Here is a 16,827-nt window from a genome sequence, read left to right on the forward strand (position 1 = left end):
TGATATGAATAGAAGGAGAAATTAGAGTAGGTGGTATCAACAAAGTATAAAGATGAGATTATAGTTACTCAGAATTCTGTAACTAGAATCCAAGATCATAATTATTAACTCTGCAGGTAAGAGGGATGGAGCAAATTGTCTTAGCATTAGTCTGGAGATTTAGAATTTGAGTTAGATATAAGTTTCATGTTGTGCTTCTTCTGATCCGTTAAAGAACTGATATATTTTAATGTTATTGATGATTTCTTTTATACAAGAAATCTTCCAGCTGCATGTATAGTTTGTATACAAAATGGTGTTTAGGAAACATGCAAACTAAAGCAAGTTGAAGAAAGAGACTGAGGGGAATTTTCTGGCTCCAAGCCTTAAGAATAAAGTGATGCAAGGCCAGAATTGAGAAGACAGCAACAGAGAGCAAGTGCTGCCTCTGCAAAGAAGCTAAAGAAACAATGGACCACATAGCTGCTGCAAGACGATCACACAGACAGAGTAATCACAAGCAAAAGCATGACAAAGTAGCAACAAGGGTGCATTGGAATATCTGCAAGAAATACCACTTGCCTGCAAGCAAGAACTACTGGGATCACAAAATAGGGAAAGTAAGATGTTAAAATGCTCCGGGACTTTAGAATTCAAACAAACATCTCCCATATAACACTCCAGTCTTTATAAATGTCAATAAGAAAGACAAAAAGTCTGGTTAGCAGATATTGCAATACCTGGAGACAGCAAAATAGAAGAGAAAGAACTGGAGAAAATCTCAAAATACAAAGACCTACAAATAGAAGTAGAATGACTGTGGCAAAAGGAAGCAAAGATAGTACCAACAGGAATAGGTGCCTTGGGTGCAATCCCTTGAACACCCTCAGCATCGACAAAATCACCAACAATCAATAGCAAAAGCAGTTTTACTTGGAACAGCTTACATCCTGTGACAATGCCTTTAATACGATCAAACACAACATCTGCTTATCCTGGGTCCTTGGGAAGAACTCAGTAAGTGGATAAAAATGCCAAATCTATTCTAAACATCTAGCTTACTGTGTGACCACCCATAATAACAATAATGCAGCCTGGGGAAATATTTAAATGTTACCCTGCAGACTTGCCATGTACAATATCCATAAACACACTAACCCTCCCCCCATTTTCTAACCTGACAGTCACAATATTCTTGAGCCAATGCCTGAACTCCATTCTTTTGGACCTTTTTAGTTTCCTTTTTCCCCTCAGGGATCCACCTAAGCTGAATATCTATCTCTTGAAATAATGTTCAGTTGTTATTACACACAATGGATTCCCAATGCATTGCCTTCTCTCAGTACTTCTCTCTTCTACTTTTTTCTTAACTAGGAGAAAAACTTGCATATGATTCTTTTATGTTTCATCATCAGCTGTGTTATTGACTATATAGAAAGCTGGAATACCGTAGTCATGATTAAAGATCACACAGCATTAAATCTTGTCATTATGGATTGACCCTGATTGGACTGGTTATTGGATTCCTAAAATTTGGTTTTTCTGTGGACTGGAGCAGACTTTGTTCTTGTTCCTGATTTAATACACGTCGCAATGAACCTGGTTATCTGCAGCTACTTTAACATGTAGACTGTTAACTTCTTTGACTCTTTTCTTCTTCATTTGTATGCAGTCAGATCTTCAGTAGATATCTGATTATTCATTTATCTTGTATCACGCATGATACAGTGTAATTATTTTAGTATCTTAAAAACCTTTGAAAGCCTGAAGAGATTAGACCTAATTAATCATGGCTTGATTTATTGTCCTGCCAGGTGGTGTTATATATGGGGTAGGAGCAGCAGCTCTGCAGGTACCACCAGGTGGCGCTGTGCTGTGGCTGGATTGGCTGAAGGGTTTTCGGCGGGAGATTCGGATGGATGGATTGGCCAGAATGATACCTGGCTAAGTATATAAGGGGTCCAGGTAACCCCCTTTGTTCAGTACACGCCTACCACTAATAAAGAGCTGTTATGCGGTACTCATCCGTTTCTTCCTTGCCATGCGGTCCAGAACCCATTACACAATAGTAAGAATTTTATCATTTATGAATTACAAGAAAATGATAAAATGTCATTTGTGAACACAAAATTGCCTTAGCTAGTTGTTTATCTCTACACAGTCTGAGTTGCATGAGGGCAGGATCACACTTCCTCATCCCACAACACCACTGTAACATGCATTCGCCTCTACTGAATCATGCTATCAACCAAGTGTGGAAGCCTCTGAAGGACAGAATGAGCAAAGCTGTTTCAACAGAGTGAACCTCTATGAGCTTCTGGGATTTCATTTCACAGAGAGTGTGCATGTTTCAAGAGTGCTCTACAGACCAACATTAGCCAATCCTTTTGCCAATGTAGAAATGATACTGGAAAGAGGGCAAGATTATTACAGGTTTGAGAATTGTCTTCTCTGCTCCACTAAAATTGTATGAAGAAAAATATCTGGATGAGACTGCATTGGGCAAGAGATTACTGAACATATCCAAAAGTGTTGGGACATCTCAGATCTCAACGAACACAACATGTTTTTAACACAGAACAACTATTCATGGATATGATATTATCCATTCAGTCTGTATGACTCTTGGTGATTCTATGGGCCAGGTCTCTCCACATCTTCTGATCTTGCATTACTTCATTGAGTTATTCTGTCCTTTGGCTGGTGTCAGCTTTGATGGTGGTTTGTGGATAAGGTACTGTAATTAGTTTTACATGTAGCCTGAATTACATAATAATTCTGTCTTCTTCTCTTTTCCACTGCCTCCTTCACCTAGTTTAAATCCTACATCAGTCTTGCCATTTTTTGCATTTGATAGAATGAAATTCAGCTCATGTAAACTGATGTCTTTCAATAAATTTGTTAGTGAGAAAAGATACCCCCAGAGTCCTCCTGATTTTTTTTTTGCACGAGGTTAGTAACTCTGCACTACTGATCTGTTGAACTGTATTCTTTGAATCACCCCCTGCTTCCTCCACCTTTTACATCACATGATTTAGTTCCCCACTCACTGGAATCTTTTGGGTTGACTTGTCTTCAGTTACTGTGGACTCATTTGACCTGAAGTAGGGCTAAAATGTCTTTATACCCATTTTAATTTCCCTGACAAAATAAAAGATCTGATCACCTTCTCTGAGATTTCAGCATTTGATGAGAATCCATTCTCAAAATAATTGTGGAATCTGGAAGTCTTATTTGTAATCAATGAGATTTATAAGCAAAGGCCACCATCTAAACACATGTAGAATTGTGCCGTCCATTTGCAAACTAAATTCTATCACGCTAAACCAGTTTACATTAATGCAAAGGTCTAGGCTACTATTTTGCCTGTACTGAGATGCTTCCTGTCCTATGAATTATATGCTCTAAATTTATTTTGCAAGCTCCTTGTACATCATAAAAATCAAAATAGGCCATGTATATAAAGCTGATGTTTAATTTATTATATTGACATGTATCATCAAAGGAATCACATTCCATGTGATTCTGGTACTCTGGCTTGATTATTTCAGAAGGATAAATGCCATTCTTTGAATATTTTTATCTAGGGTAAAAATACTACTAGCAGGTTGAATGTTATCTTTTCCTTCAAGTCAGACAATCTTCAATACTATGTTTTCCTGAAAATAAGACCTGGTTTTATTTATTTATTTTTGCCTCCAAAAGAGGCACCAGGTCTTATTTTGGGTGTGTGTGTGTATCTTTTCCACTCACCTCCGGCACCAACAGCCCCGCCTAGCCAGCCCACTTTTTCTGCAGCTGAAGGAGCAGCTTCATTCTGCAGCTGAGAATGGAGCTCCGGCCTGCATTTTACAGTCAAAGGACTTTTTGGGAGGCCACTGGAGCCAAGAACTGAGCTATGGATTCATAGCTGCAGAGGCCTTGCAGAACTGAGCTATGGATTGGGGATGCTGCAGAAGAAGTGGGCCAGTGAGGAAAGGCTTGGCTGCAACGTCTGTATACATAAACTTTTCTGCAAATGACAAGCTGGGTGAAGTTCCAATTCCTCCAATTTTCTGACAGACAAAGATTATGCAAATGAACCTAGGTGAATTCATAGTATGAATTATCAGCTGAGCCTGTCTATGCAATGGAGAGAAAGGGCTCACACACTCCTCCACTGTTATTTCAGCTCCCTTGGTTTGTGTTTGGAAGTCAGAGACAAATCTACATTTTCTGTACAGGCCAGGAATTCTGGAATTAATTAAAAGTTCCAGTCCAAACTTCTGTTGCAACATACTGATTTTGACATCACCCTAATACTGGCAGAACTGTGAGAAGTTAATTGAATTATTCTATGGACTTTAAAGTTGATTGAGAAAGCTGCACTGGTAATCTATACACAAGTTAACAGCAAAAAATAAAATAAGTTACACATTTTCAATGCTCATTTTGGAGGTCTATTCAAAGCCCCAGCACCATTTTTATTTCCACATTATATTTATAATTCTTCAATGGAATGTATATTGCTTATCTTATTTCAAGTCAAATTCCCATACCATCTCTTTTTGTATGGTATATTCAGACTGATGTCAGCCGGGGAATCTTTCTCATTATCTATTGCCTAGTCCTTTTCACCCAAGGAACAGGGATGGCATAGGAAATATTCTTCATAGAAGGCATATATTTCATCTCTGATTTTTCCTAGAGAAATGAGAGCAGTTCCTGCCCTATGAGAAGTGGTTCCCCCCAGCCCAAAAATCAGACTGCCCCAACCTGGTAATGTTTTGAAGTAGCCTTGAAGACTTGGCTCTTCTGCCAGGCCTTTGGCAAGGGTGAGTAAAGCCCCCTTGGATGGTGTGGGTTTGTTTTGTTGTTGTTATTGTTCCTGTATGGTTCTTGTCATTTTTGCCATCTTTTGTTCTTTACTTTTGTTTCATTGCATTTTCTAATGTTTTTATTTGTGAACCTCCCAGAATCATTGAGAGTTAGGTAGCATTCAAATCAGATAGATAGCTGATAGATAGATAGATAGATAGATAGATAGATAGATAGATAGATAGATAGATAGATAGATAGATAGATAGATAGATAGATAGATGATAGATGATAGATAGATAGATAGATGATAGATAGATAGATAGATAGATAGATAGATAGATAGATAGATAGATAGATAGATAGATAGATTTTTCTAAAGGTAACTATGCATGACCTTTCATTTGATTTTTCTTATGTTTTCATTAGTAAGAAAGCAAGCATGTAATATGTTCAGTCATCATTCACTTAAGTACAGGAAAGTCTTACCTTAGTGTGATTGGTACAAGGACATCCCTATTAATGGAGTGATTGGCAGTCACTGTCAAAATGTTTGGAGAAGGGCCACAGCCAAACTGAGCAGTTGGCTTCCCATCCATGAGGTAAAGATGAAGGAAATTTTCTGTGTATTCATCACCAGCTTTAAAAAGAATGAGATTATTTATTTATATGACACTGACACAGAGATAAAGAAGTTCAGTTCTTGCTCAGTTTTACACTCCATCTTGATTTTTTCCAATTGGCTCATATTATTTTTCTCTCTTTTTTTGGTGGAGGGGAGGGAAGATAGTGGAGAAATGTCCTTTCCCCCACTACCTATAGGAATAGCCTCCATCAAATAATACAGAATAGGAGATAGTTCAGTATCTATTTTTATTTTTATGTATCTTCCTTGTTCACCAATTCCTTTCCATTAAAGTTCCCACCCAATTGTGAGTATTTTTGTAGCTTTCTTTTATTCCAGAAACCAATATAACACACACCAATTCTGCTCAGAATAAAAAGTAGCTTTTAAAAAAGGATTTACATAACTCTACAAACCACAGTCACACTTTTCTATTGACACAGGCTCTAGAAATAGGGGCGGGGGGGGGGGAAAGCAGTTTTAAATACAGTTACATGAACATGGAAAAACATAAGTCAATATTAAGAATATTTGAAAAAAAACCCACAATCATCATCAGTTTATGAAAGTTCAAATTATACTTTTCCAGTGAAGTTTCCTTGGTGGTCATCAGTACATAGTATTCTTTTTGGACCTTTCTGCTTTCAAGTGTGTTTTGCAGTAATGACTGCAAAACAAACTAATGATGTTTGCACATAAAACCACTGGCACCAGTATTGGTGTTTGCTGAATATGATCATTACTAATGTGATGGCTCTACATTGGTACTTCTGCTGAGCTTCTTTCCTCAATGGAGAATTGCTTCCGATATCCCACTGGCACTTAAGAAAAATTAAGAATCTTAAGCAATGGAAAAATATTTTTTATTGGTGAAGAGCTACCTGGACTCACTGTATTTTATCTCTGGGCACCCAACAGCACAATACTCGCTTGGTTTGTGAAGTCTTCCTAAATGATGGGAGTCTTTAGTTTCTTCGCTTATCCGCACAGCAGTGGGAAAGCAGAATCACTTTTCTATGTGGCCAAGAGAATATTGGAAAAAAGCCAAGAATGGTAAGTCTGACTGATAACCTTACCATCCTGGACCATCAAACATCCCTTCACAGGTTTTGGCTCAAGGACCTATTGTATTGAAAGACTAAGACCCAGTTGTCCATTAAAGATAATGTATTATCATCTGAAGGCAACAATAGAAAGGCTGCACAGAGCACAAGCTACAAGACCAATGTTATGATTGGTCAGCTAAAGACCTTGCAGGAGATTCTGAATGCACACAACCCATCAATGGAATAGAATGAAGTCTGATGTCAATCATCTACATGATCTTTTGAGATGGTCATTCAAAAGGGAGATGTTCTTAAGCAATAGAGAAGGAAGAATGAGGCATGAGCCAGCTGAAACTTGGACTTATCACTGATGATAAACTTAGGCATCTAAAATCATCTCAGAAACAGAACATTAGAAATGCTGGAATTAGTTCTGCAGTTATGTATCAACGTTTCATGTGTTATAGTCAATTGAAGTAAAAAATAAAATAAAAATTTAAATGATTTTGTTCTTTCAAGTTTGTCATCCAGCTGGACTACCGGTATATTTGCATCTAAAAAGCAAGCAAAATATTTGCAATTGAAACTGCCATAATACTCCAGTTCTTGATCCAACGGTGCACTTTTTTCTCTTTCAAACATCAACATTTGGGAAAGCAAAAATACCTTTTCTTATCAATAATTTATTACGGGAACATGCATAATATGCCACCTGGAATATGGTCAAATGTATATTCAAACTTTGATCATGCATATTGTGGTAAAGTCTTGGTTCTTTTTTTCCCCTGCAGAAAACACAGAAGCAACACTTATATAGCCATAGGGGGGAAAAATCTCCAAATTAGTGTACCTTTAAGGCAGAGTAGTTATGTATTTTACCTGTATATCTGACAATACTTTTTTCAATTCTTTTTCTCATACCTTAACAAAGTTTGTTGTGTAGGAAGCAGAATTCAAACATTTGTTTAGTAATAAGGAAACCTCCTTTTTTTCATCTCAGCAAGGATCCATGTCTGTTCCAAAGGCAGAACTTGATTTATGACAGCAACTGAGTCCTGAATTTTGGTTGTAATTTATTGCCTTTTTAAAAATGAGTTACCATATGACCTGACTCAATTGGTCATTGAGTGAATCATATGGTCATTAAATGAATTCAGCATACCCAGTGGGTGTTTTGTGCTGTTTTTCTGCTGGAAAATGGCAAATTGTTACAAATCAAGGTCCTATGACTGTGTGACACACTGAAGCAGTTGTAAATGCAATCCAGTTGCCAAAATGCGATCACTTGATCATGGGAAAGAGGAGTGCAGCAGACATAACAACAAGGGCGAGATGTGAGTATCTTTTTTGAAGTCTATCCTAACCTTGAATGGCCGTTCAGGGGCCAATCATTAAGGAAAGATTACCTGTATTACCAAGAGGTCTGTCTCAAAATGTATTATTCTTTTGCATTCTAGTTCCCTAATCTCAGCCCCTCTATCCAGTTAGCAGAACTTCAGAGGCCCTGGTTTTTAGCTGCTGGTACTCAGTGCCAGGTTGGCTTGTGATAAGGTCTCCATTGTCTGTGAATTAACGACTGAGGAGAGGGCCAGACAAACATGCATCATTGAGACCTGGCTGATCCTTTCAGAAATTTGCCCAGTGGGGTTTTAGATATGGCATCAGCTGACACTTCAGGACAGAGGTACAGGGTGTAGCAATTGCTATCCAGGAGCCTCTCTACAGATTGCTGGATGTGAGATCTTGTTCATTAAGATAGTTGCTACTGTTCCAGCCTTCCTACTGTATAGCAGTCTCTCTGCTTGCTTCATGGAATTGTGGATTTCATGCCCTCAATTTCTGTAATGTTTGTTTGGGATTCATTGTTTGGGATTCATCTCCTTATAAAGCTGGAGCCCAGGGATTGTTGAAGAGAGGGTTGGTTATTTCTTATTGGTATTGTGCTCTATTCTTCTGAATCTTCCATAAACCTTTTACACTTGTCTATTGCTGATTGAGCTCTTTCTAGAGTAGAGATTTACAGCTCTGTCCATCCTGAAGTCTGACACCTAATGAAAGAGGCAAGTTTATTCCTTTTGATTCTTAAGGAATAAAATAATTCAGAAGGTGGGAAGAGATATATTATCTGGTTAGTAGTTATTGAATCTACTTTTCTTTCTTCATTAAAAAATATCCAATTAGTCTTCTTCTTCTTCTTCTTCTTCTTCTTCTTCTTCTTCTTCTTCTTCTTCTTCTTCTTCTTCTTCTTCTTCTTCTTCTTCTTCTTCTTCTTCTTCTTCTTCTTCTTCTTCTTCTTCTTCTTCTTCTTCTTCTCCTTCTCCTTCTCCTCCTCCTCCTCCTCCTCCTCCTCCTCCTCCTCCTCCTCCTCCTCCTCCTCCTCCTCCTACATCTGACCACACAATTCTGTTTATTGTTGGTATAATGTATTCGGCCTTGTTTTACTGAGTGTACCACATGGGTTTTGAATGCTGGAAGGTTACTTAAGCTAGAAGCTGGCTTACGGCTCCCAGCTCCTCAGACAACCTGTCTCTGGAGCTGCCATTGGCTGCCTCTAGGGCAGCAATAGGTTGCTTTAAATCTATTGGCCACCACCTAGAGGCCAGTGTATAAATAGTTGCATCGCAGCCCTGTTTTTTCAGTTCAGTTCCTGATCTTCAATAAAAGTATGTGCCTGCCTGAATTCACTTGCCTCATCTCTTCCTTCAAGAAAAGAACCAAGTACACAACACTGGTGACGAAGGTGGGATCCTGCTCCTCCCAAAGAGCTGAGAGTCACTAGGGGATGAGGCCAGCAAGCGCCTGGCAGGGAAAGCGATTCCCCCCCCTCGGTCGGCCTAGCACAGCCACGCTAGTGACCACCAGCCCTGTGGACCAGTCCCTGGGCCTACGCAGGAGAAGGACAAGAAGACAACAAGCCCCAGCCACGAAGACATCCCGAGTTGGTGAAGGTCGGAAAGCTGGAAGAATTTGATGTAACTCACCCAGAAAGATGGTCTTCATACATTTCCAGGGTTGAGAACTATCTCTGCACCAATCAAGTCACCGAAGACGGCCTGAAGGCCGCAACGCTGCTGTGCATTTGCGGCCCAGCAACATTCAACATCGTGGAGAATTTGATCGCTCCAACACAGCTGGAGTCTGTAATGTTCACAGACTTGAAGAAATGGCTCGGTGACCATTTCCAACCCAAGCTTTCAGTAATAGCTTGGAGGCACGCATTTGAACAGAGGGTTCACCAGCCAGGTGAAACAGCTTCCGAATTCATCACGGCCTTGAGGCAAGCTTCACGCCTGTGCCAGTTCACTGATTTAGAAGAGAGGCTTCGAGACCGGCTCATCTGTGGCCTTCAGAACAAAGAGCTGCAACAGAAGCTCTTCAGCAAAGAGACTTTATCACTTCCAGATGCGTTGAAGGAGATCATGGCGGACGAAGCCACCGGCGGGGCCAAGAAAGCCATGCGGCCCGCCAAAAGCACACAGCACGAGGAGGCCATCCACCATGAGGATGCTGAGCATGCTAAAGACTCCAACAGCAGCCATGAAGTGGACAAGCTTCAATGGCACAACAACCAACAACGGCGACGCAACCAACAACAAGGGACTACTTACAAGGCAAGTCCCTTCTCTCAATGTCCGAGTTGTGGCGGCCACCACCAATGCATGGACTGCAGGTTCTGGACAGCCATGTGTCAGGCCTGCGGGAAGACCGGCCACATCGCTTCAGTCTGCGGAGGTCACCAGAGGGACCACCAATTGAGCCACCAATCGGACATTCCGATCAGGAGAGGTACTGGGCCCCCGGGACAGTTTAGCGTCGGGTTTTTGCTCCAGCCACCGGAGTGTTTGCCACATGGAAACTCGCCACCCCATTAAGCTGAAATGTCGACTTCAGGTCGAGCTACAAGACATCCCTTGCAGGATGGAACTGGACACTGGGTCATCTGTGTCCATCATTTCACTCATTACATTCCGGTTCATCTGCAACCGCAGCAAGAGGTGGGCTAAGCTTAGGCCATCCGACATCATCCTGACCAATTTTCAAAATGTGAGAGTCACCGTCAAGGGCGACGCCACGCTGGCCGTTAAATTCAAGGGGTTTTCAGGGCCCCTGGACATTATTGTAGTGGAGGGTCAGTGAACAAGGGAGTCAATAGGTTGCTTTAAACCTATTGGCTGCCACCTAGAGGCCAATGTATAAATAGCTGCATCGCAGCCCTGTTTTCTCAGTTCAGTTCCTGATCTTCAATAAAAGCATGTTCCTGCCTGAACTCACTCGCCTCATCTCTTCCTTCAAGAAAAGAACCCAGTACACAACAGTTGTATCGTACAATGTTCTTGTTGGCTTTTAATGCATTTTTGCCAGTCTCCTCTCTACCTATTCATTTGTGATTCTTGTTACTGCTACTTATTTTCTCAAGCTATTTTTTTCCTGCCAAATACCTTTAACATCGAGTATCCTGTTTCACAGCTTTCTTATAATTTGGAAATCTTTCAGTCCTAAGTTGTCTCTGTGGAAATATTTCATCAAAGCCAAACAGGTAATATTCTGCACTGATATCAAAGTAGGCCTCAAATCCTTGCTGTTTTCCCATGATTTCAGTTTAGTTATTGAGGCCTTATCATCACAAGGTATGCTGACTCTTAGACTGTAATCCAATGACAATAATCACTACTGAATACAGCAGGGTTTTTTTCTGGGATTTAAGAGACAACTGCAAAATGATCCACATCAAAATTCTCATAATTGGGTGCACATGGGCAAACGTTCTGTGAATGCTTCACCTAGGAGAAAGTGTTCCTCAAGGAGAGGACCAACCTAGAAATAAGGAGAAATTTTCTGACAGTGGAATGGCTTGCCTCCAGAAGTTGTGGGTACTCCGTCACTAGAGGTTTTAAAGAAGAGATTAGGCAGCCACTTGTATGAAATGGTATAGGGTCTTCTGCTTGGACCAGAAGACCTTCAAGTTTCCTTCCAATTCTTATTCTGTCATTCTGCTTGCTGAAAGGTTCGAAATCACCTTTATGCAATTTTGAACATCTGGAGCATATAGTTTACAAAATCACCATCTGGCTCTGTTCTGCTTTTTAGTTCTCTGCTGGGCTGCTGATGAAAATTGTCCCAAAAGTATAAATGCAGGATCCTGAAGAATGTAATACTGTTTTGGATTTGTCTAGGGAAAATAATTGTGTTTGGTAAAACTGCAGTGTAACAGTGTAACGGTTCCCTACAGAATAACTGGATATCAATTAGCTGGCAAGTTATGGCTGTGATATATGGCACAGTGAATGAACCTGCAAAGCTCATCACACCATCTAAGGCCCTGCCAGGATTATTTTAAGACTCTGGCAGTCACAGGAACAAATGGTCCATTCTTTTTTTCCCTCAATGAATTTGATGTCAATATAATTTATTGTCTATACTTTTGTTATCTATAGAAGTCTATGGTCCAGTAAAATAGGAGCTCTACGGGAAAGTGAAAAAAACTGAAATTATTGTTGGGGTTATAGCTTCATTGACTGGTTTCAGTGAGGTGAGTGAAAATGAGTCATATTTTGGATGGGGTTCTCTTCATATATAGGGACCCCCAAAGACTCTTTCAGTCATGAACCCATCTGCTAACTGAAAACTATTCTTTGATCTTTTTTATTATCAGGGAGCCCCTTCATGGATTACTGCCTTGTCGTGGCAAAGGAGCTTGCATAATTCAATGAAGCTATGAGCTATGCCGTGCAGGGCCACCCAAGACGGACAGGTCATAGCAGAGAGTTCTGACAAAACAAGATCCACTGGAGAAGGAAATGGCAACCCACTTCAGTATCTTTGCCAGGAAAACCCTATGGACAGTACCAAAAGGCAAAATGATATGATGCTGGAAGATGAGCCCCTCAGGTCGGAAGGTGTCCAATATGCTACTGGGGAAGAGCAGATGGCTAGTACTAGTAGCGCCAGAAAGAATGAAGTGACTGGGCCAAAGCCGAAAGGACGCTCAGCTGTGGATGTATTTGGTGGTGAAACGAAAGTCTGATGCTGTAAAGATTTTTTCTCCATAGGAACCTGGAATGTAAGATCTATGAATCAAAGAAAGGTGGACATGGTCAAACAAGAGATGACAAGACTGAACATCGACATCTTAGGTATCAGCGAACTAAAATGGACAGGAATGGGTGAATTTAATTCAGATGACCATCAGGTATACTACTGCGGGCAAGAATCCCTCAGAAGAAATGGAGTAGCCTTCATAGTCAATAAAAGAGTAGGACAAGCAATACTGGGATACAATCCCCAAAATGACAGAATGATCTCAGTTCAAATCCAAGGCAAACCATTCAATATCACAGTAGTCCAAGTCTATGCCCCAACCACTGGTGCGGAAAAGGATGAAATTGACCGGTTCTATGAAGCCCTACAGCACCTTATAGAACTAACACCAGAAAACAATGTCCTTATCATCATGGGGGATTGGAATGCTAAAGTAGGAAGCCAAAAGATAAGCGGAATAACAGGCAAGTTTGGCCTTGGAGTACAAAATGAAGCAGGGCACAGGCTGACAGAATTTTGTGAAGAGAATACGATGGTCATCGCAAACACTCTTTTTCAACAACCCAAGAGACGGCTGTACACATGGACATCACCAGACGGTCAACACAGAAATCAGATTGACTATGTGCTCTGCAGCCAAAGATGGAGAAGCTCTATACAGTCAGTAAAAACAAGACCAGGAGCTGACTGTGGCTCAGACCATGAGCTTCTTGTTGCAAAATTTAGGCTTAAACTGAAGAAAGTAGGGAAAAGCACTAGGCCACTCAGATATGAACTAAATCATATCCCTGATGAATATACAGTAGAGATGACAAATAGATTTAAGGAATTAGATCTGATAGACAGAGTGCCTGAAGAACTATGGATGGAAGTTCGCAACATTGTACAAGAGGTAGTAACTAAAGCCGTCCCAAAGAAAAAGAAATGCAACAAAGCAAAATGGCTGTCTGGGGAAGCTTTGCAAATAGCTGAGGAAAGGAGGGAAGTGAAAAAGAAAGATACACCCAATTGAATGCAGAATTCCAGAGAATAGCTAGAAGAGATAAGAATGCCTTCTTAAATGAACAGTGCAAAGAAATAGAAGAAAACAATAGAATAGGGAGGACCAGAGATCTCTTCAAGAAAATTGGAGAGATGAAGGGAACGTTTCATACAAAAATGGGCATGATAAAGGATCAAAATGGCAGGGACCTAACAGAGGCGGAAGAGATTAAGAAGAGGTGGCAAAATTACACAGAAGAACTATACAAGAACAAGCTTAACATCCCTGTTAACCATGATAAGGTGGTCACTGACCTTGAGCCAGACATCCTAGAATGTGAAGTGAAGTGGGCCTTAGGAAAGCTGAGCAACAACAAAGCTAGTGGAGGTGACAGTATTCCAGCTGAGCTATTCAAAATCTTAAAAGACGATGCAGTAAAAGTGCTACACTCAATTTGCCAGCAAATTTGGAAAACTCAACAGTGGCCACAGGATTGGAAAAGATCAGTTTACATTCCAATTCCAAAGAAAGGCAGTGCCAAAGAATGTTCAAACTATCAAACCATTCCACTCATTTCACATGCTAATAAAGTTATGCTTAAAATCCTACAAGCTAGACTCCATCAGTATGTGGATCGAGAACTACCAGAAGTACAGGCAGGATTTCGAAGAGGCAGAGCAAATTGCCAACATACGCTGGATCATGGAGAAAGCTAGGGAGTTCCAGAAAAACATCTACTTCTGCTTCATTGGCTATGCTGAAGTATTTGATTGTGTGGATCACAACAAACTGTGGCAAGTTCTTAAAGAGATGGGCGTACCAGACCATCTTATTTGTCTCTTGAGAAACCTAGATGCGAATCAAGAAGCAACAGTGAGAACTGGACACAGAACCACTGATTGGTTCAAAATTGGGAAAGGAGTCCGGCAAGGCTTTATACTGTCACCCTGCCTATTTAACTTATATGCAGAGCACATCATGAGAAAGGCAGGGCTAGACGAATCAAAAGTTGGAATTAAGATTCCCAGGAGAAATATCAACAACCTAAGATATGCAGATGATACCACTCTAATGGCAGAAAGTGAAGAGGAACTAAAGAGCCTCTTGTTGCGAGTGAAGAAGGAGAGTGCAAAAGTTGGCTTAAAACTTAACATTAATAAAACCAAGATCATGGCATCCGGCCCTCTCAATTCCTGGCAAATAGATGGGGAAGAAATGGAGGTAGTGACAGATTTTATTTTCCTGTGCTCCCTGATCACCGCAGATGGGGACTGCAGCCAAGAAATTAAAAGACGCTTGCTCCTGGGGAGGAAAGCCATGGCAAATCTAGACAGCACACTAAAAAGCAGAGACATCATCCTGTCAACAAAAGTGCATATAGTCAAGGCAATGGTCTTCCCAGTTGCAATGTATGGCAGTGAAAGTTGGACCATAAGAAAGGCTGAGCGCCAAAGAATTGAGGCCTTTGAACTATGGTGCTGGAGAAGACTCCTGCGAGTCCCTTGGACTGCAAGGCGATCAAACCAGTCAGTCCTAGAGAAGATCAACCTTGACTGCTCTTTAGAAGGCCAAATCCTGAAGTTGAAACTCAAATACTTTGGCCACCTAATGAGAAGGAAGGACTCACTGGAGAAGAGCCTAATGCTGGGAAAGGTTGAGTGCAATAGTAGAAGGGGACGACAGAGAATGAGGTGGCTGAAGCAGTAGGTGTGAGCTTAAATGGACTCCAGAAGATGGTAGAGGACAGGAAGTCCTGGATGAACGTTGTCCATAGGGTCACGATGGGTCGGACATGACTTCGCAACTAACAACAGCAACAACAATTATCAGAGAGATCTATTGTAGAATCTCAGAGTTGAAAGGGACTATTAAGACTGAAGGGACTGAATTGAAACTAAAGCATTCCAGAGAAATAGTCATCTTTGCATGTTTGATTTTATTGTTGAACTGCTCTTAATGATAGGAAATTTCTTTGAATATTAAATCAGAATCTGCCTATCATGACACTACCATTATGGATTTTGCAGTCAGAAACCAAGAGGACTGCCTTCGATGTTCTGGCGTGTGATATTTGTTCAGATATTTGAAGACTGCTACCATCTTCTCCTTCTGTCAATATCAATATACATTTTATTTGGTTTTACAGGACATAATTTAAAATCCTTCCTATGATCATCCTTGCAAGATCTTCAGGGAAAGTCAGCAATTTACATATGAGACTTGTTAACTTCCTTCAGTTTCCATGAAAATCTGGTCCTTTGTGTAGCCAATTAAATTCCAACATAACTTTTTCTGACTTTTTCTGTGATTTTATAGAACTTTTGTCTTGCAATTTTTGGTCTTGCAACTGGGGGGGGGGGAATGGGACATGTTGGCATCTGCAGAGGGTCAAAACACAGAAGATGGTGGTTTTGTAAGGGACAGAGTTTATATTACAATATCATTACACAGATTTTGTCATTTTGGCAAAAAACAAAACAAAACCCAACCTGGTTGCTGAGGTCCACATGACTCCTCTGCTTATTAATAGCTTGGCTAGTTGATTTACAGATTGCTAACTTTGGTATGCAGATCTAAGTGTCCTACAATATGGGACAGTATCCCGTTTTTCAAGTACATCCTTTGTTTCATTTATTAAAATAAAACTTCTCTCTTCTAGATTACTCAAATCCACACACTTCAAAATCACTGAGGCTTGAAGATTCTGATTCAAAGAATAAACTGGAACTATTTATTTATTTATTTTTATTCCATTTATATCCCGCCCTTCTCCGAAGACTCAGGGCAGCTTACAAGCTTAGCAGTAGCCTTCATTCTATGTATATGCCTGCTTATTAGGGCTTTCACACACACCCCAGCGGCATTATTACAAAGTCAGCTTAATTGCCCCCAACAATCTGGGTCCTCATTTTAAGGCTTAATCCTGGGGAAGTGGGGTGGTTGTGTTCTATTCCATTCATCTTTTGGGTAAAGGGGATATCTCCTATTCAAGAACACGGACTGAAGATTATTTTTTTCACTAGAAGTACAGTTACCTCCAGACCCCTTCTCCAGCTGAGAGAGTGGAGATGTCAGGAAAGAATAGGGCAGGCTTGCCTTTCTGAGACTCGCTATGTAAATAAAACAGTCATGCTCACCATAAAGGAGAGTGCCATTTAAAGCAGTTGTCTTCACTGTTAAGTAGATTGTCACTTTGTTCCATTCTTGCCCTGATGAAAATCTATCATCTGACAGGGATGATAGTGAAGGCAGTTTTAAATAGGAGTTTCCACTGAATGATGGAAAGAATAACGTTGTATCTGGAACAAACAAAAGTACAAGACTGTCAATAGAAAATTAGATTGACTTGCTTTGTTCAC

At 40.5% G+C, this 16,827-nt stretch overlaps 1 protein-coding gene across 1 annotated transcript in view; it reads right to left on the reverse strand.

Moving 5' to 3' along the window:
* EYS (eyes shut homolog) overlaps positions 1-16,827 on the reverse strand; it is a gene marked incomplete at both ends in the record, with an annotated part of 674,316 nt that overhangs the window by 117,301 nt on the left and 540,188 nt on the right. Inside the window, 2 exons of the mRNA XM_081346243.1 lie at positions 5,266-5,416; positions 16,606-16,767. Coding sequence (XP_081202369.1) covers positions 5,266-5,416; positions 16,606-16,767 — 313 coding nt within the window. The remainder of the gene's footprint in view (positions 1-5,265; positions 5,417-16,605; positions 16,768-16,827) is intronic.

The sequence above is a fragment of the Vipera berus genome, assembly GCF_964194415.1.
Source record: "Vipera berus genome assembly, chromosome: 1".
NCBI lineage: Eukaryota > Metazoa > Chordata > Lepidosauria > Squamata > Viperidae > Vipera > Vipera berus.